At 49.0% G+C, this 27,317-nt stretch overlaps 1 protein-coding gene across 9 annotated transcripts in view; it reads right to left on the reverse strand.

The window, feature by feature from the left end:
- The window catches only part of Ttc7b (tetratricopeptide repeat domain 7B), a 211,833-nt gene that overhangs the window by 14,502 nt on the left and 170,014 nt on the right, over positions 1–27,317 (reverse strand). For 7 of the 9 annotated variants that reach the window (XM_063262123.1, XM_039112520.2, NM_001401373.1 and 4 more), the window contains 3 exons: positions 26,564–26,614; positions 18,658–18,798; positions 10,012–10,214 (listed from right to left, as the gene is read on the reverse strand). In XM_063262123.1, coding sequence (XP_063118193.1) covers positions 10,012–10,214; positions 18,658–18,798; positions 26,564–26,614 — 395 coding nt within the window. The remainder of the gene's footprint in view (positions 1–10,011; positions 10,215–18,657; positions 18,799–26,563; positions 26,615–27,317) is intronic. The other 2 variants (XM_039112527.2, NM_001108719.3) reach the window with 1 other exon arrangement.

A 27,317-nucleotide genomic window follows, 5' to 3' on the forward strand; every position in this document is an offset into this window, starting at 1 on the left:
CCACGCTGCTCCCTTGAGGGTTAAGGGGAACAACACAAACCCCAATTTTTTCAGTGAGAGAGTCCAGAGGGCACAGGACGCACTTTCTCTAGTATGGAGCAGCTCTGGTTGGCCCAGGCTTTACGGACCTCCCCAGGAAGGCGTCACCATGGAAACATGGCTACTGCTCCTCTGCAGCTTCCAGCTGGTTGCCAGCAACATGACCTCTGAGCGTGACTTCCTGTGGTGACTGCTCAGCAGACAGCTGTGGTGCTTGCCCTGCTTGCTGGTGGGTGTGCAGGCATCTGAGTGAGGTGGCGGTGGTTGGAGGGGGCTGCTGCCAGCAGGAAGCTGGTGACTGTAGCTGGCTCTTTAATCAAAGGCAGAAGTGTATTTGTTACCTTTGTATAAAATGCAGGCAGCAGGTAAAGAATTTAACAGCTTGTGGGAGTTCTAATTAGAGAGCCAATTATAACTCGATTGACCTGCCTTGCTTTGGAAGGCCTGGAAACTCGCATGTTGTCCCTAGGAAGAAGCAGATTTTGCTTCTAGTTTGTTCTGGGAGATCTCCGCAGGGATCTTTTGCTTGAGCTTTGGTTCCAGCCCCATGCATCTGTCTAGATCTGGCAGCCTAGTGCAGAGGATGAGAGGGAACCTGCAGAGCCCCAGACTCCTACAGGGAGGGGCCGAGCTCCTTTATTTATGAATCCACTGTCAGAGGCTGCTCTGGGCCAGGTCAGCAGCTTCTGTGCATTTAGAAGGACCCTGGCCAGGATTTCAATTATAGAGCTAACCAAGACTCAACACTTAGCTAGGCAGGATCCCAGGCCTGTGTGTGTGTGTGTGTGTGTGTGTGTGTATGCCATCCCCTAGTCTCCTCAGCAAATCACTGTTGTTACCACCTTGGAGAACAGGCACGGGACAGACATGAAAAGGAGATGCTTCGACCTTCTAAGAGCCAAGTGTGACATTTGTCATTAGACACACCAGTAGTCCTCTAGGCTCACACCGTGATCATCTCTCACTCCTCACCATCATCTCCCATGGATAGAAGAGCTGAGGCCCAGAGAAGGAAGGCAGCTTTGCCCAGGGGCCTCAGCTCTGTTGTGTGGAAACTATGTCTAATTCAAGCCACATTTGCTCCTGCTGCTTTGCTGTCTGGAGCTCCTTCTGCGTGGTGCAGGAGCCAGGCTGGCTGAGCCCTGTGTGGACAGCAGAGAGGACTGAGTACAAGGCCTTATGATCTGGTAGAGCCATAGCCAAATCCCTTCTTCAGGAACGAGCAGTGGAGTCTGCATGACTGGGCAGGGCCTAGATTTCCCACGAGGTTATTTCTCCCTGCTCCTTAAGTGTTGGGGCACCATGGATTGTGCTCTAGGCTGCTCTCTTGGTTCCTCTCTGTTTTTGCCTCAGGTCAGCTACCACCTATTGCCTTTTGCCACCCCAAGTCACTGATCCAGCCTAGTCACATGTGGCCTGCCATGATCACGGGCAGTTCTGCTGGAGCAGGTGTCTGCCGCCAAGCTAGCACTCTCTAACCCCGCACCAGGCCTTACTGGGCTTCCCTGTTCAGCACTTTTTAAGGATTCTGTTTCCAGGTTACCAGTCCTCTGCAGCTTCTCTCTCCAGGGCAATATAGTCACATGGCTTGGCTGTTTAGATTTTGTCTTACACAGTTTGAAACCTTTAGAAAAGCAGAAAGGCTAATATAACAAACTAATAGCCAATGTTAGCAGCTGATAAACCGTCTCCTTATAAAGAAAATTGTGTGTGAGAGTGTGTGTGGGTGAGCCTGTGTGCGTATGTGCCACCAGGACAGCTTGTTGGAGTCAGTGCTCTCCCTCTCCTTCCGGCACATGGGTCCTGAGAATTGAACGCAGGTTCTTAGGCTTGGTGGCAGGTACCTATTGATTCATCCCATGGGTATTGACTGGGAACTTTCTTCTATCTTAGCTTAATCTTTTTGGGGGGGAGGGTGAGTATTTATTATAAGTGACAGGCATTTTACCCCTAAACACCCTTTTAAAATTAAGGATGTTTTCTTACAACCACTTGAGCATTCTAGACTCTCAACTGTATAGTACCCTCAGAAGTGGTCAGGACTCCTGGGTATAGCCATCCCTTCATCTGCCTTGTTCCTTCCTATTTGGGTTCTGCTAGAATTAAGAAGCTGTGGTGGGCTCTAAGCCTGCACTCACCTAAGTCAGTGGTGAGGTAAGGTCTGAAGGCCATATCCGCCATGTGTCCATTTTGGACTTCTATCTGCTATTCAGAGATCTTCCCAACAGCTTTGAGCCTAGAAGTTTTAACTTTCTTCTGAAAGTCCAGAAATCAGGTGGAGCTGACATGGTCCAAAGGGAGCTGACAGCACTCACCAAAGAGTTTGGAGCAAGCCCCGGTACTGGGGCAATTAGGCACAAGATGGTTTGAAACCAGTGGTCTCGAAGGCCACTCTCTCATGGCTGCAGTCACACCCTTAATTCATGTCCATGAGGTGGGCAGTGGGCTGGGGAGGGCTGCAGAGTGAAAAGGCCTCAGGGAAAGATGCAGGGGCCAGGAATTTGTAACAGGAGTTGGGACAATTATAGGGAAACAGATCAACCCAGGCAAAAACTCTCCATGTCTTTCCCAAGGCAAGACGTTTCCTGTGTGTGGTCGGAAGGCAGAAGGGCCTAGCTGGCTGGTATGCTGTGTGGAACAACAGGTGAAGTGAAAAAAGACTTAATCTTACAAGGCACCAAACAGTTTGCCTTTGGGAGCCTGTCCTGCCCTAGGTTGCTTTTGGGTCTGTGACTATGGTCCCTAGGGAGAGCCACATCGCCTGATGCCACTTCTTCCTGGCCAGTGTAGGGACAAGTGTTGCTGGGTTGGAGGGCCCCCCAAAGCCAGAAACTGCCTATGGAGGAAGTTCCTGCGCCCAAGGAATGCTTCGACTCTAGGGTCAGGGTGGGGACAGCTGAGCTATAGCTGGAGATCAGCCGAGAGGTGACAGGCAGGTTCTCCATGCCCAGGCGCACCCCTCTGGGCCTCCTTTTGCTTAAAGGAGGATGCAAATGCCCAGCATCCAAAAACTCTTACAAATTAAACATGAGTGATGGAAAAAAGAATTTAAAAATCTGGAAGACACAGCTGATGTCAGTCCCCTGGTGACTGACATCACTTGTGACACTTGCTGCTGTGTCCCTGCACCGATCATGCCTCTGGATATTTACTGCATCTTGCACTGGGCTGCCTGTTTCTGGAGTTGCCACATGCTCCCAAAGCCGCCATCAGGGGAGCCTATTCACAGGGCAACCCAAGGGCCGAGATGCCCTGGACAGGAGCCATGACTGCTTTCCTCAAGAGGACATGTTCTACTCCCAGTCATGGACTCATGAAGATCACAGAGCTGTAACCCACTTCTAGAGGTGACAGTGATGCTGACAGCTCATCCTATACTGAGCCCACAGCTACTCCATCTACCACGAGAGAATGGAAGTTTACAAGTGATGTATAATTCGCTGCTAAGCACACTCAAGGTCCTAGGCTCAATCCTAAAACCCAACCCAACCCAAAACTGAACCAAATCAAACCAAACCAAACCCTCACGTAGCAAACACAGAAGGCAACGGAGCTGGGAACTGGCGACTCTTCTAATGCCCCTGCCACCGAGGCTCCAGGTCCTGCATGCTGACAGCAGCTCACTGTCGCCGAGGCTCCGAATCCTACGTGCTCACTGTGCTACTTACTCTGTTGTCCTGATTTGTGCTAACTTACAGTATGGCCAGGGCAGATCACCTAGAGCTATTTTCCCCTCTAATAACTAGAAACTCTCTATTTCACTAAATATTGTTAACAATGGGTATGGCATAAAACCTTCCAAATTATACTGTAGAGAAAAAGTGAGATTTAGGGCTAAGTAGTACTAGTTGAAAAGGCCATAAATTGTCAGTGAGACTAAGATGCACACGGACCATTAGACAGAGCCGGCTGCAACGGTGACCATCAGTCAGAATGTAGCACTTCAGAATGAAGCCCCTGTCTGGACCAGGGGCTTAAACCAGCTGTGCTGGGAAGAGAGCGTAGGCAAAGACAGCAGACTTATTAGGGACCCAGCGAGTACACAGACATGGCTGGGGAGGCGTCTAAACAGCTCACAGGCCTTCAGAGAAGTTGCTTCTCTAGTTTTCAAAGCAGTTTTCTAGTTCTAAAAGAACACAGAAGACAATTACTAGATGAAAGGCCTTCATAGCAGACTACGGGGCAGTTTTGCTGTCAGTCATTCTTTCTGTGCGTGGGAAGAAAGCTGACGCTGGATGAAAGCGTGGCTTCTGAAAGGAGGAGGGCCTTCGAGCTCTCTTCTAGGAGTGCCTGTGCCTTAGCCAGACCAACGGAAGGAGCAGAGCCTTCTCCCAAGAGAAACGGGAGGTCAGAAGGTAATCCTGGATGTTGGGGTCACAGGACCCTCATCATGCTGATGGCCAATCAGACCGATGCAGAAGCATAGGTTGCCAGCCCCGACAGTCCTAGTCTGTCTCTCCCTGCCCACCAGGAACACATAGGGAGACACTTCTGATAATAAACCATAAGACACAGCAGCTTCCTCTATCTAGGGGGACAGAATGATACTTCCAAGGATGAGAGACAGCAAAACACCAAGTTTCATGAGGCCAAAGTCGGCTCCCTTACCAAGAGGGGCTTCTCTCTTTCCCTCTCTTCAGACCTCCTTCCCTGCCTCACAGCCACCAGGCCCCACAGGAGGCAGTTTTGACACAGTGAACAGGCTTGACAGCTTGAAGACAGTTTAAAGAGAGGCCACTATGGCAGACCAGTGTGTATGGACAGCTTTGTTTTCATGGGACACCTAAGAGCTGTTCAAAGAATTGAACGTGTAGGCATAGTGCAGACGGCACGCCCCAGCAAACCTTGTGCTGTAAAGCCTGCTCCACGTAGGGCAGCACGGGGCATGCCTAGTACAACAGCCACTTCCTGCCATCAATGCCCCTCCCCCTGGACTTTATACACCTGTTGCCAGCCCAGAGCCTGTGCTCCCGAGAACACGAGACTCAGGAAAGCCCTCACAGACAGCCTGTGTATGCGCCCTTTAGTTTGAAGCCATCCTCATCCGACTAAAGAATCTTGTCTCACAGTTTGTCCCCAGAAGGCAAATGTGACGTGCCACATCCCAGACAAAAAGCTAGTCATTACACACGCCCCAACAGAACCTGGAACTGTGCTCTTCCACTGAGCAGTGACCTCCTGCAAGCAGCGGCAGGGGGCAGGCTCCCATCCATCACCCCTCACAGACCATTACCATGGCCTCCTCCAGGGACCTCTGGAGCCTGGCACCTTCCTAATCTCACTATCCTCTCTGAATTGTTGGTGACTGACAATGGCTCCCGTCCCTGGTACCATTCGTGGTAGCATCTCTTTATGCTGTTGGTTTGCTGCTCTTGTTTCTCAGCATCATCTCTGACAGCCAGTCTAGCCTTGTCTAGCCTTGTCTCAGAGGAATGCTCATTCCTCTCGGGCATACACTGATTCTCCGTGCTTGCTTTTCATGTTGGAGGTGAGTGGTGGGAACAATGTTGATTACACTAATCTAGGGCAGGGACCCTGAAAGTAGGCAGTTCCAGCTGTCCTGGTCAGAAGTCGGAAATGTCTTGTTTCTTTCTGTTCCTGATTAGGTTTTCTGTCATCTTTCCTCCTTTCACATGACCTAAATGAGCACCGCTGCCTGGGCAGTACATGTGAAGATGCAGCAGACACCTCACCAGTGAGCTGAGTGCATTGAGCTCATCTCCTCATGCCTCACTCTGGTTTCTTCCAGAAGACCCCTAGACTAAGCGTCTTTATGGTACCCCATTTTCTAGGACTCACTGCTGATATATGGAAGCTCTACCTCTTTCTCTAAAGTTCCCAACTACAATCTTATGAAATTCCTCGTCAAGCCCACTCTCCTGTTTTCTGTGACTGTCACTGAGTTCTAGAAACAAGGGCCAGGAAGGCACTGGTCCCAAGTTGTTTGGTGGCTGTAGGTTAGTCTAGGACTCTAGCACTGTTATGCTCATCTGGGATGGGAGAGAAAGGTTTCATGTTTCTTAAACCCCACATTCCCTGCAGCATTGTCAGTGGCTGGCCCTTGCTGTGGTTCTCTGTACACTGCCCCTCAGCTTCTGATCCCCTCCTGTGCTCTGGGCATCTTTTGCTCCCCCCCAACCCCATGTTGTCCACTCCAACAGACCTTAAAGGAGCCCCACATCTGTTTCTGTTTCCTACCTTTTTCTCACTCTATCAAGCACTGCGGAGGCAGGCCGAGCCTCCTGTTGACACTCATGGTCCCCGCTTGTTGCCTAGCAACACCTTCCCTTCTGGTCTTACTGACTCCCCTCCTCACAGGCTTGCAGGCTCCCTTCGACTTTGCTTGAGAAAGCCTTGTTCCTTTCTTACCTGTGCATCTTACATATTACCCTCAAAAGCCCAGACTGATGTGATCAGAGGGCAGCCAGATGGCCCTGTTTGGAGAATTTATCCCTGTCCTGGTAACTGTGTCCTTGGCTGCACCAAGTCTCCAGCCTGTCCTCAGCCTGTAAAGTCTGGCCCTGGCAGACAATCTTCTCCTCAAGGCCACCCCTAGACACTGCTGTGTTCCTTCTGCTCATTTCCCTCTACTCAAAACACAGAATGAGTGCTTTGGGAAAAGCCTGCTCAGGTTTCATTAATGCATTGCGGGTATGGTGAGCAAAAGGACTTTTAACATAGTAAATACATGCAAATTTATACATTTATGCAAACTAACATTAGAAAATATTCCTTTGGGTTTTCTGGGCAAAAGTCTGATCACTCTGAGAATACCTCCACAGCTTTCGATTCCTCACGGCTTAAATTATTGCTTGCTTAGTAACTGTCCACGCTCAGCCCGTGACCCCCCGGTCTGGACGAACTAATTACTACTGGCCAACACCTTTGTCTTTTCTACCTTTTCGCCATCTGTACCGGCTGTAACTGTTAGAAGATTATCCGTTTCTCTTGGGGTTCTTTTCCATTTATCTCTCACATCTGACTTCCTACTCACTCTCACCAATGCCATCTGCTTCACCTTTGCTTTTCAACAATGCAAACACAGTTGCATTCTGCATAATGCGGCATGCACCACTCTCGTCCCTAAGGTAGGGAGGCTCCCACCTGTGTCCTGCAGCTCCCTGTGCCCTCTGTCAGCTGCCAGTGCCCACCTGTGAAAGGCAACATGGCTTTCTGTCTTCCAGACAAGTTCTGGAGACTGCTCCTGCAGCTGCTTGGCTCTCTTCTTCCACCTCAGGTCTTCTCTGTGCCATGGTCTGCCTCCCATGGTTCCTTATCCTGCGACCTTCTTGGTTTTATAGTGGTTCTGCTTCATGTTCTTCCAGCTGGTACTCCTGACCTTTATGACCCTGGTGTGGCCCAGTGTGCTGTGGCCTGGCCTCAGGGCAGCTCTCGTTCTCTTCTAGGTACCAGGAAACTCAGAGCTCATCACTGTTTCTGCCTCTTGCTGCCCCCACAGACCTGGCTGCCCAGCTCCTCCCTGGACTTCTGCTTTCAAGGAGCTCAGGGACTCAGAGACCGGCCTGGTTCCTGTGAGGTGTAAGACTCCTGTGAGTCATCAGGTACTTAGCCTCGAAGAGCAACGGCTGCTAACATTCTCTGTTGTTGTATAGATGAAGAAACTGAGGCACAAGGATTTGAGGATTATCTTGCCTCAAAGCTCCAAAGGCAATGAGTAACAGCACTGGATTGTAGCCCAGGCCTGTCCAGAATCTCTAGCCCTGCACTGAGTTGTCTGTTAGCCACCTTCTTGATCTCTCAGACACTGAAACCCGCTCTGCTTTAAGTTTCAAGGCTAAAGAGCCTGTGGGGTCCAGGGGTTCTCTGCAGGTTCTGCAGGACCCGGCGTCCCAGAAGGAATCCCTTGGCTGTGGATGGGCTGTCCTTAGCTATGGCTAGCTGAGCCTAGTGGGGAAAACACAGGCAATGAACATCTGTACAAGATCACCAGGTAGGAGTCTTTCTTCCAAGCTCTTAGGGAATTTCTGACCACGGGCACTGGGAAAAGCTGCTGAGCAAGAGAAGTGGGCTGCCCCAAGTCTGCCTTCCATTTGAGGAAGATGTCAGGATACAAGAGAAAAGGTTACTGCGACTAGTATGTCTTCACTGGCAAGACCACCAAGGTGGACAGTGTCTCCATGCCAGTGAGGCTCAGAGGCCTTTCTTGTCTCACTTCCCCTGTGCTGGCCACTTGGCTGGCTCCTCAGAAGGGAAAGCATTTGCCAGGAGCTGGTGGCTTGACAAGCTCTAAGGGGAAACCCAAAACCTCTCCTGAGGTGACTTTCCTATTGATCTTTTGTCTCAAGTGTTTCCCTTGGGGATGAACAAGAAACACTTCTCTGAATAATTCATCATTGGCCCTGAGGTAGAAACACTCTACTTCTTTTTAATAAGGACTGGGCACTTTGTGTTGACTTTAATTCTTCTGCAACGTTCTAGCAAAAGCTGGAAGACTTGAAAAGCTCTTAACACATCCTTCTTTCAATAGTGAGACAAAAATTAAAAGTCAGATAATATCTTTAATCAAACAGTGATGTTTAGATAATATGTAAAATTATTTATAAAGCTGTGTTGAGCTCTCATAGAAGGAAGTGAAATAAAGCAAGTGACTGTAAGTATCACAGGGCTTGGTTTATTTTTGAAACTGAAGATGACTGCCTCTGGTTTTCTATTTAGTGAACATCTCCTAGGTACGAGGGACTCACTAGGCTTCGTACCCAGCCATTTTGTTTAGTTCTCATGCAGCCCACTTGGGTAAGTAGCCACACCAGTTACAGAAACGCCACGGTTCAGGAGGTTAAGAACCAAATCCAGGTTTAGGTTCAGACCTAACCCTCAGGTGCATGCACCTCTCCAAAAAGTAGTCACAGCTCATTCCTCCACGCTAATGAGAATGGCGAGGCGGTGAGGGCTACAGGATCCCTCCCCATGGCAATGATGAGCACATTTTACCATTAGTTACAAAACCACATCCTCTCAGTCCTAAACACACAGCCAGTCTAACGGAAGGACTTTCGCAAGAAGGGCATGGAGGCACAGAGAGATTCTGGGCTCCTCTTGGAGCTGAAGGTAGTGCGAGGCTCCACAGGAACCTGGGATCTGCCCCAGGGTTCTCTGTTCAGTACACACCTTTGTCTGATGACAGGCAGGCATGAGGGCCACAGATGTCACTACAAGACGGTCCTCTTTCCTGTGGCTATTAAACAAGAGAGACCCTCTGCTAAGAACCAAACTGCCTCAGAACCTGAGCTTGGTGCACTGGCCCAGAGGAGGTCCTGTGGCTTTCCACCAACTCCGAATACAGACCTTCATGTTCAGCTCAGAATCCATAGGCAGGAGACATGGACAGAAATGCCCTGTTAGGGAGGGCACCCATGCATGTCCCTGCTAGCCACAACCTCTGGAATGACACCAGGATGCCACAGTGGTCTACTCTAAGATGGCCTCTCCCAGAGGGGTGGTGGCAGGGAAATGTCTTCTCTTCTCATTTGGGCACCAGGAGAAGGACATGTGCATTTCTGAAATTGCCTCAGGTATTCATGGGGGTGGAAACTGGCCAAACATCTCCCTTCTGTGCAACACGGGCACCCTCCCTTCCTATAATGGGATTAGCCTACTGGCCAGTTCCCTGGAGGCAAACCCAAGTCTCTGGCCCTCTCAGGAGTGTCTGGTATGGACACTATGGCAAGCACTGGTGACAGATGCTGTGCTGGTGACAGTGCTGGTGACCAACCTCAGGGTGATACTGATTGCTGATCTAATCGCCCCATTGCACCTAATCGCACCTTAGGTAAGACAGTTGCCTACGTACTCCCTCCTAGGGTATCACAGGAATAACACAAGCCTGTATGTTGCAGGCTAACTGTACTTGGCCTTGGGAACCAGTGGGCATGAGGGTCACAGGCTACCTGTCGCTTCTCAGGAGAGCTGCAATCCAAGAAGTGGGAGCCCTGGCCCGGGTCTCAGACTTACCAGTCGCTGCATGCTCTTCACATGGGTAGGGCTGATGGACAAGGCTTCTTCGTACCACCGCCGAGCCTCATCAAAGTTTCCTCGAAGCTCAGCAACCTGGCCCCGCATATATAGGACATTGTGGGACATTGGGAAGAGGTTGGCAGCTTCCTGGGTACAGGCCGTAGCTTCAGCAGGTTTTCCAATGCCAATGTAAACCTCAGCTGTGGGAGCAGAGCAGAAAACAGATGCTGTCCTGGATCACTGCCCTCAGAGACCCCGTGAGCCGTTGGTCCTTGGCCTCGGGACTTTCATATTCCCCTATGGGAGTTTGGCACAGCTCACAGCCAGCTGTCCCCTACCACCCTGGACATGGCCATCGGCCAGCAGTCTTTTGTGACCACTTGTGCCCAGGTCATTTGTGCTTTGGTCCTTGAAGGGCAGACATATGCCACTACTAAACTGAAGGCAGTGAGGTGTGCCTGGGCTCTGAGGACAGTTGTCCCAGGGCCCACTTAAAGCCCTTCAGCATGAGGACAGATGCTTCCCTCAGCTCTCGCTCGGCTCATCACAGAGAAAGGCTGAAATGAGCAGAGGGACAAGTGGGCCAGAGGCACACAGCTAAGCACAGAACAGGGCTCTGCCCTCTGGAGCTTGCTCTTCAGAGGTTAAAAGCACCACAAAGGGGCTTTTGGGGGTTTAGTACATCCAGAAGGGGTATCCGTATGGAACTCAAAGGAATGGTCTGCTAGAGACATCCCTGAGAACTGAACCTGGTTTAGTTGCTGGCAGATATATCTTTTAAGTCAGCTGTGTGTGGCAGCAGGTCTGGGTGAGAGAGCACAGCACTGGACAAGCCAACAGGGAGACAGACCCCCTCCAACCCCTTTCTCCCCAGACTCCCCAGAGAGACCCCATACAGGGCCTGATGTCCTAGCAGGATGTACACAGGGGGTTTGGGGTATAGAAAGTATTGAGAACATGCCTGCTGTGTTCCCTGCAACATTCTCTTTCATACAAAATTTAAGAAGGGACAAGCCTTAGAGTGCCTTCCTGTCGCCCTTCCAAACCTTCAGGGCCCAGGAAGGCCCATCCTCCTCAGCCCTCGTTTCTCTAGCTGCTTTGCTCTGTCTGGGAGGGTTGGAAGGGAGAAGAGGTGGGGATTCTGTTGTGCTATTGCCTCTCCCTCTGAACACTTCTGGGACAGACTCAACGATGGGCCTTATAGTCCCCAAGCTGAGCACACCTATGCCTGCTCTCATTGATGGCTTAGCCAAATGTCTTTGCCAGGGGCCTTAGCCACACAGCTTCTACTTGTCTCTGGATCTGTGCCTGGTTGTGCTGGTCTGTCAAGAGTGATTCCTTTCCAGTGGCTCAGTGGGAGAGAGAGACACGCTCCTCATCCACCAGTGAGACACCTCGGCCCTTCTAGGCCATGACCCGGCTGTTCTGACTGAGGAATATTTTTGGGTGGAGTCTTAGTGGTCTCCGCTCACTGTGTGAGGAACCAAAAGCACTGCAAGGCAGAGCACTGCCACCTCACTGACGGCCATGCTCTTTGCACTCTGTGCCGGGCTAAGCCCGGCTCCCCCGCCCTCTCACCGACTAAAGAATTGTGTGCCTCCATGCAGTTCTTGTGTTTGGCTGCTGACTGGTCTTTACTGGGTTATCGGAATTGTCATCAACATCTATGCCAGTCATTTTGCACACGAGGCTTCTTATCCTCTATGCCTCTCCAGGTCCCCTGTGCCGATCCATCCACGGGGACTTTTCTTGCAGGGCTGGTACATTCTCTGCCTGCAGCTCCTGTCACCCACTCTGCATCCCTGGCAGACAGTTTCTAGATTGATCTTGTCTGGGCCCCCAGCAACTTCTTCCCTCCAGTCCACTGGATAATTTGTCTTTTCATACTGTATCACCTTCCGCAGGAGAGTTCTTTCCTGGCCTGGGGATTGGTTCAGTGGGTGACCTACTGTACAGGCATGAGGAACCCAGCTCAGATCTGCAGACCCATGGACAAAGCCAGCTGTCCATCACCCCAGCTGTGCTGTGCTGGAGACAAGAAGACCACAGGGGCGTGCTAGCTTGCCAGCCTAACCAAAAATGGCAATTGTAGGTTCAGTGAGATTCTGTCTCAAGAAAACCGACTTGACAGCTACAGAAGTCATCCAGAACCCTCCTCTAGTTTCCAAACACCAATGCACACATGCATATGCACACATAGACATACCCCTTTCTCACACAGTCACACATACACTCAGATTTCCCTAATGATTAGTGTTTGTTGCATACTGAGCATGTTACTGTGCGATCTAGTGTGACTGTTCCAGTTTCCTTATTTTGCTCAGTGAAATGAGAACTAACTTGCCTGTGTCTTACCACTAGCAAGAGAGAGGAGGCAGAATTACGTGTGTGCTGGCCATCAGAGCTGTACATACTCTATCATGGAGCTACATGTGTGTGCTGGCCATCAGAGCTGTACAAACTCTATCATGGAGCTACATGTGTGTGCTGGCAATCAGAGCTGTAGATATTCTATCATGGAGCTACATGTGTGTGCTGACAATCAGAGCTGTACATACTCTGTCATGGAGCTACATGTGTGTGCTGGCCATCAGAGCTGTACATACTCTGTCATGGAGCTACATGTGTGTGCTGGCCATCAGAGCTGTACATACTCTGTCATGGAGCTACATGTGTGTGCTGGCCATCAGAGCTGTACATACTCTATCATGGAGCTACATGTGTGTGCTGGCAATCAGAGCTGTAGATATTCTATCATGGAGCCACATGTGTGTGCTGACAATCAGAGCAGTACATACTCTATCATGGAGCTACATGTGTGTGCTGGCCATCAGAGCTGTACATACTCTGTCATGGAGCTACATGTGTGTGCTGGCCATCAGAGCTGTACATACTCTGTCATGGAGTTACATGTGTGTGCTGGCCATCAGAGCTGTACATACTCTGTCATGGAGCTACATGTGTGTGCTGGCCATCAGAGCTGTACATACTCTGTCATGGAGTTACATGTGTGTGCTGGCCATCAGAGCTGTACATACTCTGTCATGGAGCTACATGTGTGTGCTGGCCATCAGAGCTGTACATACTCTATCATGGAGCTACATGTGTGTGCTGGCCATCAGAGCTGTAGGTATTCTATCATGGAGCCACATGTGTGTGCTGACAATCAGAGCAGTACATACTCTATCATGGAGCCACATGTGTGTGCTGACAATCAGAGCAGTACATACTCTATCATGGAGCTACATGTGTGTGCTGGCCATCAGAGCTGTACATACTCTGTCATGGAGCTACATGTCCAGTCCTTATCTCACTTTTGATTTAGAGTCTCACTAAATCCCCAGGCTGGTTTTGAACCAACTTTACAGTCAAACAGGCCTGGTTTGCTTTTGTCCCCAACCCTCCTCCGCGGCCCCCACCTTCACTGTCTTCTGTCATTCCACACTTACTCAGAGGGAGCTTTTAAAGTCCTATTCAGACCTTTCCGTCTTGAATAGCTTCTCAGGACCTCAAGGCTTGAGTTTAAAGATTCCAGCGTGGCCGCCTGAAGCAGCCTATCGTGGATGACGTGGCCCTGGCCACGGACTCACTGCCTGCCTCTGGGTCCTGGAGCTGCATCTTCCCCTCAGACCTTTGCTACCCACTGGCTCTCTGAGTTGTGCTGTGCACAGTGCTGCTGCACCTCTCCCCATTGTTCCCGTCCAGTGCTAACCAAACTCCGATTGCTTCCTGCTTCTCGCTTTGGCAAGACGTTTTGTTCCCCAGGGTTACAGGAGCTGCACTGTTTGTTCCTGGTACTTGGCACATGGAAGTCGCAGGCTTCTGCATCTGCAGACCCCAGGAAGGCAGGGACTGAGTGTCTGTCTCCATGGCCACTGTGCTGCAGAGTCTGGCACACAACCAGGCCCTCGATAAATTGCACAGAACAACTGAAGGCAGGGCTGGGGGCTGCACGCTTGGCTCTGAATTCAGGCCTCCCAGCACATGAGCCTTGCAGTCTGAGATGAGTGACGTGGCAGTTCTACCTCAGTTGTGACAGAGACTGAGCATGTCACAGAGCTACTGGCACAGTGTCTGAATCACACCTTGTGCTCGGTAAGTGCCAGCCATATCAGAGGAAAAGAGTGTTAGCCCAGACCCCATAGATTAAGAGGCAGTGCTGGTCCCCAGGACTCTGTGTCCAACACACCCATGTGGAGTGGCCCACATACACGAGTCTAGGAACTGTCTTTTATCTCCTCATGGTGGCCAACCACAGGTGCCTCTAGATGCTGCTGCTGAACCTTGTGGTGGCTGAGAGAAGCTGAGGAGAGGAAGGGGTCAGGCCAAGGCTAAGGACATTGTGACAGTAACTCAGCTTCAAATTCCCAGCAGAAATCACAAAATCTGATCTTGCACATCTAAGAATAGCTGCTGGTTTCGGCTGTGAGAGGTGCCAACGTGAAAGCTATAATTATTAGTAAGTAACAAGCAGGAATTAACCACCTACCGCAAAGGCGCTTTTAGCTGCTATCCCAGTGTGGGTACCCAGAAGCTGCCTGGCTTGGAAGGGGTCTGGTTGGGGGCTGAATTCCTGGAGCTATCTGACTTTCCAGTGAACACAGGGGTCGGCTGTGTCTGGGAGAGCAGGGCTCACTCGGCTGCAGTGGGTCTGTGCTGAGGTGTGCCACTGTGCTCTACTCACGCTCTCCTGGCTTCTGTTCTGGAAGACTGTGCCATGTTCACAGTCGTTTAGTGGGGTTCCCCTGCTACAAGGCAGATGAGGGGTGCCCCTTCTCTGTGGGAGACTGAGTACAAATGCCGTAAGATTCCTCGCACTTTCAGGAAAAGATTGAAGGCTGGGAGCTGAGTTCTAAGAGCCATGGGATGCCCAGATGCTGTAAGAACACAGTCCTAGGTGGTACCAAGGGAACAGAAGGACCGGGAAGGTGGCTCAGTTGGTGAAGCATTAGTCTTAAAAGCATGAATAACTGAGTTTAACCCTCAGAACTCAAATAAAAAGCCAGACATGAGGGCATGCTGGTAGCTCCCAGCACTAAGGGGCAGAGAAAGGGAGACTCCTGAATTCACTGGTCTAACTCACTTGGTGAGTTCCAGGCTCGTGAGGGACCCTGCCATAAACAGACAAACAAGGTAGGCACTTTGTGTGGAAAGATAGCCAAGGCTGTCTTTAAGCTTCTATGTACACACATACATGTGGAACAATGTACACACACACACACACACACACACACACACACACACACACACACACACGAATGTCTTCCACACATAGTGAGTGGCTCATGAGTAAAAAGGAGGTGCTTGACATCTAAGGAGATACGAGGGTAAAAGTCCTGAGCCGTCAATGAAAACACCATCTTTCATGTATCCAATTGGGGTTTTGAAATGCATGGTATTGGCAAGGAAATAAGAATGCAGTCATATGCTGCTTACTGGAATAGAAATCAGTCCAGCTCTGTGGGAGGACACATGACTGCATTTATCCAAATTAAAGAGAATATTCTGTTTGACCCATCAGTCCACTCTGTGGAGTTGATCTTAGAGACAGAACAGTATGTATACTTACTGAAACGCTGTCTGCAATGGCAAAGTCTGAGAAATGATGCAGACGCTAATCCACAGTGTACTGCTGACATCATAATGCTTCCTCCCATGGAATTATACTGTGCAGCTGTAAGGAGTGTAAGTCAGCACCACGTAGGCGGACTTGCAATGATCTCCTAGACACTGGGAGATGTCATGGGGAGAGGGCAGCAGAGACACAGCACAGGATGGGTAGAAACCTCTGGAAGGTGCTAGAACTGCCACCAGGGTTTGCAGCAGGTGACTGAGGCACAGGGACAAGGGAGCCTTGTCACTTTACATCTTTCCCACATGTTCATTTGTGTGCCATCAAAGTACATTGTCTGAAGAATTATTTAAATGAGTTTGTGACACTTGTCTAAACAAACCAAAACCCAAACATGCATAGACCAGGCTGTGTTGGCTGCCAGGCATCCTAGGGGAAGTCTGTGGCCCTGGGTCAGAGGCTTCCAAGAAGAATGAGGAGGTGGTAAGGGGAGGGGCCACACACTACACAGGAAGAAAAGGCTCCCTATATCAAGTGTCCCCTTTCCCTGTGTCCCAGCTGGCTTGTTCTTGAGGTTCATGGGCCAGGTCACAGTTTTCTTGCCATCACCCAAAACCCCAATACAGATGGCCGGGACCTGACACTGTCACAGAGAGACCTTTCTTTCCCAAGAGACTCAAATCCAGGGCCACCTCCACTACAGTCTCCTGTCACAAGGTCCACTACTCTCAGTCAGTTTACTCTCAGAAAAACCAACCAGGTAAGAACATGCTCACCAACACCCAGAAGCACGACAGCCTTGGAAGTCAGGTCCTGACTGAGTTTCTCTGAACCTTGCAGAAGTGTGGGCTCTGTAGTCCTATAAGAGCTGATGCTGGCCACAGAAGGCTGATGCTACCCAGTTTCCATGATTTATTTTGCTTCTCAGAGCAGTCAAGCACAGGCTGCACAGGGTGAACCCCCAGTTCAGTGGGAGCCACCTGTTTTCTTTTAATGTCAGCCCTTCAAGCACTATGCAAGCGTGTAAGTTACTGGCTGGAAAGAGTCAACAGGGCACACATGCTGAGTCTACCTGGCCTTATCCACCCACAGGACACGCTATGTCCACTGCACGTACACATGTAGAGCTGCTCAGAGGCTGGAAGGCAAGATCGGCATCTGGTTTCCATAGTTCCATCCCACAGTTCCAACGCCACACCTAGCACGATCATGTTAACGAGATGATCATTCTGACCTGTGCCTCAGTGATGAAACTGGAAAGTGTCTTTGTCATTGAGTTCTTCACTGTATGCAAAGAAACGCAACAGCCCTGGCCAACCAACAGTGGTGATGGGGGTGGGGTAGATGTCAATACCCTCCTGGCCAGTGACTCTCAACCTTCCTAATGCTGCATGCAACCCTTTAATACAGTTCCTCATGTTGTGGTGACCCCAACCATAAAATTATTTTCACTGCTACTTCATAATTGTAATTTTGCTACTGTTAATGATTGTAATGCAAATATTTTTGGAGAAGAGGTTTGACAAAAGGGTTGCAACCCACAGGAGAGGCTGCTGCACTAGGCTAAGTTTTCCGGCATTCTATAGTGCCCAGCTGTTCTGAAAAGGGGCTGGAGACGGCTCCGTGGGCAAAAGAAGTTCCTATGCAGGCCTGACTGTGTGCTTTTCAAACCCTAGACTTCAAGTCCCACGTGAACGACAGCTCTGCCCTGTGCCAGCCCCATATGTTCAGTCTGGCTTCCCTGGTCTGGACCTTAAACAACACTTAGTCCCTTTGCATTCTCTAGGGTCACTGTCTACACAGGGAACCGAGCAGACGCCTGTGCAGGGTATGGGCTTTTCTGGAGAAAGCTGGGAAGTGGCCTTCCTGCTGGGCCCTGGCTCTCAGAGGCAGCCTGCCTTGACCTCTTTGGAGAGTGGGTGGAGGAGAAGGAACAATTATATACATACATATAAGAATCAGCTCTCTTGTGTATTTAGAAGAATATAATTTGTTAATTTACAGCAGCTGTTATGGGTTAATTAAGGGTGCCAACACTGAAAATGCAGACGGGCTAGTTCTGTGGCTGGCCACACCTTCACACATTCATATCTGCTAAAGGGACACACAAGGGAGGATATCACACAACTAGGCCAGAGAATGAAGGCAGAAATAAATGGATATCTTGTGACAGGCACCCTTCTTAGTGTCAGTTGGGCTCCAAGCATGTCCCTGGTGGTGGTAAGAATGAGAAGGACCACCAGGGTCACAGAGATGAAGTGGTTAAACTTGAGACAGGAATATGCATACATGCTGATAGCCATCACTTTCTTGGGAGCTCTCCATGTGAAATGGAGTTGCTTAAATTTCACATGCTATGCTTAATTCTTAGATTTGCACTGTGGGTAACCATGCACAGACACCCGACTGCTACATGAAACCAGGGCACAGGGGATCATACTTCCGTGACTGTTTCCCTCTCTGCAGGTTACCAGGCATGGCTGTGGCAGGAAGTGGGGACACCAAGCACCCTCCCCTGCCCTGGATAAAGGCATCTGTGACATCAACGCTCCTGTCCCATTGCCCAGGGACTTGGAGACTGAACACTGAGACGTGCCAAGCATTGTGCTCCTTGACCTGGGAGACAGGTCCTTTTGCAACCCCGCCATGTAGATGAATGAACTGAGAGGTAAGGCAGAGCTGGAGTCTACCCAGCTGGGAAACAGTACCGGTGGAATTCACTCTCACCTGCAGAGAGGCAGCATGGGGTGCAACACTGGACCCCTCTCTAGTACCCCTTGACCTGCAAATCCCTCAGTGGTCCCCAGTCTGATTTTCTACTGACTGCCTGGGTCAAGTATAGTCAGTGACTGGGATGAGGAGGTAGAGGATAGACAGCACAAGGTCCCTGTACAGACACAGTATCAGCTTGGTGCTTGGCCACAAAAGCTTTGATTTCTCCCCACAGCTGAGGAGTTCTGGGCTAAACAGTTGAATAGGCACCTGCAGAAGCTAGCGGTCTCAGGATCTGTTGATGGCGGGAAAGAATGGGTAGGGGAAGAGGCCCTTGGGGTCAAGAGTAGGAACGGTACCTGCATGGAGCCAGATCTGTGCCAGCGTCATCCAGGGGTGCAGTGGCCCCTGCTTGGGAGCACTGCTCTGCAGAGACGAGGCCACTTCTGACAGTGCTTGCTCCACTCTTGAGGCTGCTACTGACGTGGCATGGACGGAGCCTGTGGGAGGTTGCAAGACTGTGTGAGGATTAAAGGGGGGACCAGTGACACCCCCCTTCCAAACAAAGACATGGGTACAAACATACACATGCCCCTTCCCCAAGATGTGAGTTATTATTCTTAAAGAAATAGGGGAGCAACCGTGATGGGCTAGAACTTCAGTTTCACCTCTGCCTGGCTGCTCCTTTAATCAACACAAAGGGCACATGCTATGCTAAGCCCTCTCCAAGAGCTCAGTCTGGCATGATGTGAGTGCTGGGGCTGGGAGGGAGAACAGCCTGACACAGCAGGAATTCAAGGTTGGCAAACAGCATCGGGGATGACACAGAGGGATGTTACAAAGCACCCTTGTTGTTAGGGCCTAGACCCAGTCACTGCATGGGGAACAGCAGGGGACGGCCATGCTTGCTCCTAGGGTAGTGTCTGCCATCGATGGCTGGACAGCCCAGCAACTTCCTACTAATCGCTGCATCCTTCCCTTCAAGACATGGTGAGACCATGGATGGAGAATCAAGTTCCATGACCTGAGTTAAGCCTGGAGAAGTAGTACATGCCCTCTTTGTATACAGTTGCCTGTTCTCCAGGTAACATTGGCGTAGACGACGATGCTTGGGCTTTGAACATCTCCTATTTTCTAAAAACCTGCAGTCTTGAAAGGCCACTGGGCACATGTACCAGGAAGGCTAGGTGTGGTGCATGAACCAAAACAGGAGTGGGGGCCTGATGACTGGAGCCCCACTTCTTCCCAACATCCACTCTTAGAGGCATCCAGGGGTGAGAGGAACACTCAGTGACTTCAATTTAGAATTACTTATAGACACTTTTACCTACATTATTTTTATTTGGTTTCGGTTTTTCGAGACAGGGTTCTCTGTGTAGTCCTGGCCATCCTGGAACTCTCTCTGTAGGCCAAGCTGGCCTTGAACTCAAAGACATCTGCTTGCCTTTGCCTCCTGAGTGCTAGGACGAAAGCACGTGACACCACTCCTGGCTACCTCCAATGTTCTTATCTTATCATTTATCAGGAAGTTCAGCATGGTGACAAACATTGATCAACTTATGAAAGTTACGACAGTGACAACATGTAAAGATAAATGTTCACTATGCAAATAAATTATACACTGGGTAATATAAAATTGTAAACGTAAGAAGTGTCTCAGTTGGAATATGCCATTATTTATTTTATTATTATTATTACTATTATTATTATTATTAATGGGTTACTTATTAATATGCATGGCAAACTATGTATGGTATTTTATGCCTCTAATCCTAGCATTCAGGAAGTTGGGGCAGGACTTTGAGTTTAAGTCTAGCCTGGACTACACAGTAAGAACTGTCTCAAAAAACCAAAAACAAAACAAAGAGTGGTGTTAGAATAATAACTGTCCACTCATATTGTGGAAATGTTTCAATAAGGTTGAAAGATGAAATCTACGTGCACTCAGATCTTTGATGGGGGATTGATGGATAGAACTGAAAATCTGTAGAAGGAAAGTCATTCTATCTTCCATGGATAAACCATAGGAAGACAGGCCTTGGAGGACCCTAGAGAAGACAGCAGCCACAGGAGGGTCCCTGGGGTTCGTCAGGAAAAGCTGCTGCCCAAGAATAAGGGAGCGGATGGCATGGTGATGCTGCATAGGAGAAACTCAGGAAGCCTGGCTGTGAGTCAACCCTGCTTTGACAAAGCACATCTAGAGTTAATACTTTTCAAAAATAGGAAGGTGGTTCAGCTGTCACAAATAGTTTTACTGTGTGTGTGTGTGTGTGTGTGTGTGTGTGTGTGTGTGTGTGTGTGTGTACACGTGCGCATACTTATATGCATGCCGTGCATATGCACATGTGTGAGTGTGCAAAGCCATGGGACAACCTTGGCTGTTACTCCTAGAGCTGTCCACTTGTTTTTTGAGACAATGTCATGCACTGGCTTAGAGGTCTCTGGAAGTTTTCAGACTTTTTGTCTTAGATCCCTTTTGGATTACAAAATCATGAAGACTCCAAAGAGATATATTGGGTCTTGTCTAATGGTATTGCCTCATTGGGAACTAGAATATGCTTAATATGTTCATTTTTGATTATTTAAAATAATGATGCACTACAGTTACAGCAGAACCATGCAACCTTTTGTCCCACAATCTACAGATCCCTTGCTAAAGGGCCCGTGGTTTTGGAGGAGACAGTGTTGCTTTTGGGATTCGCTGTTTTGTCTTTTGCTCAACAAAGGAATGACAAGATCCTACCTGAATTCCTGACCAAATCATTTTTCTTTGTGCAGTATCTATAATATGCAGAATTAATTCATTTTTAGTATAATAATAAATTTCACTCTGAATAAGGTCTGGCACATGATGATGACAGTGGTACTGACTGATTTTAAAGACCATTTTACATTTAGACACCACTTAATTCTGTTTACGTGACAGAACTGAGACTTGAGGGGTCACTTGAGCCATACAGCCAGTTGGTGGTAAAACCAGAATGCAAACACTGGCTGGTTCTAACCCCAATCTCTACATCCAGCCATAAAGGCCACCTCCTGCAGGAAAGCTGCAGCGAGGCTCCTGCTGTCCCTTCAGAGCACGAGGCCTTGGGTCCTTCCACCTGAGCATCACTCTCACCATGCAGTCTACAGGCTGCAAAGTAGATGGATGCCTCTGTCTCCTTTATGTGATTGTGTGGTTCTGAAAGACAGCAAGGTGTCTTCTGCTTAGGCTTTTCAAGGTCATTTCAACAAGGCACTGGGTAGGTGCTTGTAGAATAAACATAAGAGTGGTTGTGAACAGACATCTTTTTATGACGTTCAGATGCAATGGGGCATGTTCAGAGTGGCATGGCCCTCTATTCAAAAGATAGTCTGGGGCTGGGGATTTAGCTCAGTGGTAGAGCGCTTACCTAGGAAGCGCAAGGCCCTGGGTTCAGTCCCCAGCTCCGAAAAAAAAAAAAAAAAAAAAAAGAACCCAAAAAGATAGTCAGTGGGCTCTGATCTAGTAATGGGGGAAGGCTCTGACCTTCATGACTTCCAAGGGCTTTTTAGCGAATCTGTCACACTGCTGGAAATCTCAGGAACAGAATTAAACACTGATGTCACTTAGTGATGTCATTTAGTGACTCTCTATTTCTCTCTAATACAATTAAACCATTAAATAGAGAGGATGAGGAAGGTGGTCAGGAATCCTTTCCTGTTCTTGGTCAATTCCTTGTTACATGTGTCACAGGGCAGAGAGCCTTGCTATGATGATCCTGGGAGAGATATTAGAGGCAGAGGGTTTTAATAGCAGGTAATGGTGGCCAGAGTACATGACAGTCAGCATCCACTGTTCTTTGCAATGGCAAGTGAGTCTTCCTCTGGGTTAGAGTCTGGAGGCATTGCTAACAGCACGACAGCTATTTTACTGTGGAGTAGAACTGGCGAGGTAAGCAGGAATATATACTGTGGTTCTGACTTATGTGGGCACGGTTGGAAACGCTGCTTCTCCATCTGTCTTTAAGGGACTCTTTTTTTCTCACCAAAGCAAAAGCACACTGTGCCTGACCCAGGGGAAAAGTGGAGACAGTGTCTTGGAAAAGAAATCCACAGGAAGACTAAAAGGACATATTTCCAACTTGAAATCCAAGACTCTGGAAAGATGTTTCCAAATTATCAGGTTCAACAGATGAGCAGGTACCCTGCCCAGGCCGCTCACATCTCTTATTCATCACACGAACTTGAGAAGTGCTTATCGGTGCTGTAACCCAGCCCTGCGCTGCAGCTGCTACTCCATGCCACGGAGATAAAGCATCCCTTCCCTTATGACCCAGCAGGGGAAAGCCGGATCAGCTCGACTGGAGCTGACGGAGGCAGGTGAGACTATGCCCTAAAAGTTGGCCCAAGGTTTGTGAGCTAAGTGTTCAAATGGTCCAAAGGGATGAGACAACCTAGACCAAGGAGCCTGAATTTCCTTGGCTCACAGATTTTGTTAACCTCCTGCTCCGAAGAGAAAAGGCTGCCTGGGACACCTGATAAAAAGGTGGAGTGATGTTTAAAAAACTGTTCTGATTCCCAATCCAGAGTTTCTTCTAGTTCTGCTCGGCTGCCTTGGGGTCCAGAACACCAGGAGCCAGGGTGGGAAGACCTTTCTCTGTGGGTGGAGAACCAAGGCCTCAGATCCCACACACTGCAGATCCAGGCTGCGAAACCCTTCTGAGGTTTCCTATCACAAGGAGAGCTGCTCAGAAATCCTGCCATAAGTAGGCCACTAGCAATAGTCGGCTCCAATTGCTTTTCATCTGGGGCCTTGGGCAAGCTGTTTATATGGAATGAGATGCCTGAGGTTGATTTCATAAAAATTCCACATGACTATATATGAGCTCTACTTATCCACCAGAGTTCATCATTCAAAGGGACCCTAGAGCAACAATTTTGTTAGATGAAATTAGGAGGCTTAGTTAGATGTGGTCACCCTGTACTTCCACAAATAGGGACCCTGGATAAAGGGCACACGTTCTATTCTGGCTCCCTTTTAAACTGCCTGGTGGGACCAGACAAACGGCTGTGGTTGGAAGACCTCTGCAATCCTTTCACTTCTCCTGTCTTCTCAGCATAGAGTAGATGAAATCTTGTCTACCTGGTGAACTGGTGCTTATCCTAGAGCTAGGAGCAATGGACAGTTGCCATGCTATGTGTGAGAAACATCCTTAACTAAAAGGGAGACAGAAGTAGACACACAGGACACACACTTGGCAGGAGCCTGGCCCTGGAGGACTGACTGGATTGCTTCATGTGATGACCATGGGAGAGTGATGGAACATGTGGCTGCCACACCCCACCCCACACCTCATGCACATTCTCTCTGCCTCCCGCTGCTGCAGCCCATACCTGCCTTCCTCACATCTTTTCTGAGAAGGAACCAAGGCACTCTGCCATCAGGCGTGTAGCAATCACTTGTTAATGGAGCTTGGAGCTCATTTCCCTGTCCCCTAACAATTCAGTGTTTTCTGACTTTATTCAGTGTCTACCACCTAGAAGTTGTGTCCCCAAAACAATCAGAACAAGGAGAGAAAGCAGTAATCCCTGCCTACCCCCAAAGATCCCCAGTTCTTAATAGCAATCTGAATGGCTAAGGATCCTGCCAGCTAGCTTCCTTAAAACATTCTCAAGTTAATAGGACAAGACTGTCTCTTAAGCAAGGCTTAGAAACGCCATCTGTCCAATACTGCAGCCTGCTGGCAGCTGTAACCTTCTTGTGGCCTTACCTGCTTCTGCCATACCAGCCCTGATGAGATCAGCAACAGCTCTCAATGTTTGGAGGAAGAAGAGGTGAGAGAGGCCGCTCTTACTTCAGCCACCAAATCAGGCATATTATCTGTATCTTTACATATCTGTATCTTTACAGGCATATTATCTGTATCTGTATCTGTATCTTCTGATAAAAATCAGAAGTTTTACTTCTGCCCCCATGGCCCCCAAGGGGTTAGACTTGGTCTGTCTGTCTATCCTCCAAGGCCATCCTGCTTGCTGAGGCAGTGGTCTCCACTGTGTTATACATGTTTATCTGTGAGCACCGCTGTCTCCTCTCTCCGTACATGTCCACCACTGACAGCAAGGCCAGGCCACAGCACTTAGCAGAAAACTGCTACCCCCACTAATCCCCACAGCCTGCACTGCCTCCCACTGGCCACCATTAGAACTTCCATTTTACCCTGAGGGAGGGATACACTAAGATGTCCGTGCCCACAGCTCCAAGATGAATGTTTCCCAGACCTTCACAGAGTTTCAATCTATTAACACAGACAAAATGTCTTCTTCTGAGAAGGAGAAGCTCTTGCCAGGGGAAAGCTTTGGGGCAGGAGTCCATGAAGCAAGGAGAGACAGGGCTATGTTGTCTCCAGTGGGCATGCAAGGCTGGAGCAGTGCTGCCAAGGCTGGTGGGCCAAGTGGTCACACACAAGCATGAAGGGAAGTCATTCGTAAGCATGCAGGGAGAAGCCAGCTGTCAGGGTGCTTCTGGGTTGAGACAGTACCTTCTGGAGGACTACAGCGGGCAGATGTTTCCTCGGTGGTTCACCCACCTCACTGCACGTTCACTTTGGAGCTACTAAGTGCCCTCTGCCTAGGGAGGCTGCTCTAAGCCTGGCATGGTTACCCACCATTGTGGTACCCACATCTATACTGACTTGCCAACTGCTTATAATTCCATTCAGCCCTGTTTAAAGAACGGCACCCCAGAACTAATTAAGGAAAATTATATTAAATTAATATTGACTAAACGTCAATAACAAAGAAAGGCTATACTTGAAAAAGTTTGTATTTATCAGGATGTATAATGTATTTTTCATTGTAAATTCAAAAATAGGGGAATGTAAATAAAATAATAAAAATTGAAAAGACTCAGAAACAGTGTTGATCATCACTAATGTTATTAAGGAGGAACGGGGGGTAGACTATGCAATTGACTATTTACTTCCAGATTGTGATATAATGTTTGAGGATGTAAAACCATCACTCGGCATGTCAGAAAGTGCCTCTCTTCTCCATCTGATCTAGACTACGCTGTCTCATTGCTGTCTGTCCTCCTCTCAGGGAATTTACTCTTAAACAGGGTGGCAGCCTTCACCTACATCGGAAGGTGGGAGCCAAAAGCCCCAGTCATCCTTGTTGCTTTTATTACATATTTGGAGAGGGGAACGAAACTTCCTACATCTTTTTCTCCCCACTTGGAACTGCTAGAACCGCCAAGAACAGGGCCTCTGGGCTTTGGGCCTAGGGAGAGGCAGTGTGGAAGGACTTTCTGTGTGAAGAGGCCCTTCCTCAAGAGTCTCCACTTCCAGGGCTACATCTCAGGATGAGTTGTGGCTGGGCCTGACACTCAGGTCAAATCCTGTCAAACTTCACAATGCATAGTCCTTCCCTTACATTTTACAGACAAGGAATCACCTTCTACAGAACTGGCCCTTCTCAGAGACTTGGACCTGATTTATGAAAAATGTTTAAATCTTTGGTATAGGGGTTGGGGATTTAGCTCAGTGGTAGAGCACTTGTAGCAAGCTCAAGGCCCTGGGTTCGGTCCTCAGCTCTGGGGGAAAAAAAAAGTTAAATCTTTGGTATAAATGTATAAATGTTGTAAGCTTCAAATGAAGCAATAGTTAAAGGCTTTAATATAGTCTAGTTTTTGGAAATGTTTTTTTTTTTTTTTTTAATCTTCTCAGTGTAACTTGGTTTCAAAGGGGCCTGGTGAAAAAAATTTTTTTGTGATGAGCTTTAATGTAATCAAAATGCATATGGCTTACTATCTGTGCATGTGTGTGTGTGTGTGTGTGTGTGTGTTCATATATACCACATGTTACATGACTTCTGAGGCCGCAGGAAGGCATCTGAGCACCTGGAGCTGCTGTTCCAGGCCATAATGAGCCACTAATGGATGTGGGTGCCGAGTCCTCAGGAAGAGCACTGTGAAGGGCTGGAGCCACCTCTCCACATCCACTCTGGAGGGAGGGCTGGGAGTCACACATCCCTTATGCAGAGGCGGCCTCTGCTCGCCATGCACCCTAACGAAACTGCTCCCCATGCCCTCTTCCTCTGTAGTCCTCAGAGCAGCACTGCTCTGCTGTTGACCCCTGGAGTCTCAGGCAGTGTGCCCAGGTGGCAGAGTGGACAAGGAGGTGGCAGGAGAGATCATAGCATCCCAACATTCCCAACACTCGGAAAGCACAGTACACATTCAACAGTGGCGGAGGCGTGACTCCAGAGACCCTGGGAGGGTTAATAGATTGGAGGACTACTTACTAACTGAAAAGAGGGAAGGAAAACCATGAAAATGTGCTTCTGGAGAGTTGCCTTGGGACAACAAATCAAACCAAAAATTAAAACCAAGGAACAAAACAGTTGAAAACTCAAAAGTAAAACTTTAAAAATGCAAAGAAGGTTCTAGTAACCCTCCAACTGTAAGCCTGGCTGGCTGGAACCAGATTTTATTTTTCCACTAACAATGACTTTGTTTTAAGTAAAGAAAGGCCGATCGGGCATCCCCTTCCACAGTGACATCTCACAGCACAAGGAAACTGACCAGTTAATGCCGTGTGCAATTTCCAAAGCAGGAAATTCCAAAAGGCAGAGAAAAACAATGAAACCAGCAGGTTTTGGATCTCCTCACATATTAACTGTAATCCTACGTCCATTGGTGTGCAGGGCTGGGCCAGTTTTCATTGTTAGGCAAGAGGGCTGAAATCCTTTACAATTAGATCAAGAACCTCTATGACCAGTGGTTTTCCTTCCCAGATGAACAAGTGCATCTATGAGGAAGGAAGATCCTGTGCACAGCTGGTTCCCAGCCAGGCACTCCCTGAGGAAGGGACCATGGCTCAGGGCTTCTCTGAGACTAACCACAGAGCACTGGTAGAAGCAGCCACATCAGGCAGGGGGCCCAGTGGGTCCTCATTGCTCCAAGGTTATACTAATTAGGTTACTCTGAAGGCCCCACTGTACGAGCCAGGATTTTAGAAGAAACGCGCGGGGCTCCTGGGGTGACAAAACCTGGCAG

This window comes from Rattus norvegicus, chromosome 6, assembly GCF_036323735.1.
Source record: "Rattus norvegicus strain BN/NHsdMcwi chromosome 6, GRCr8, whole genome shotgun sequence".
NCBI lineage: Eukaryota > Metazoa > Chordata > Mammalia > Rodentia > Muridae > Rattus > Rattus norvegicus.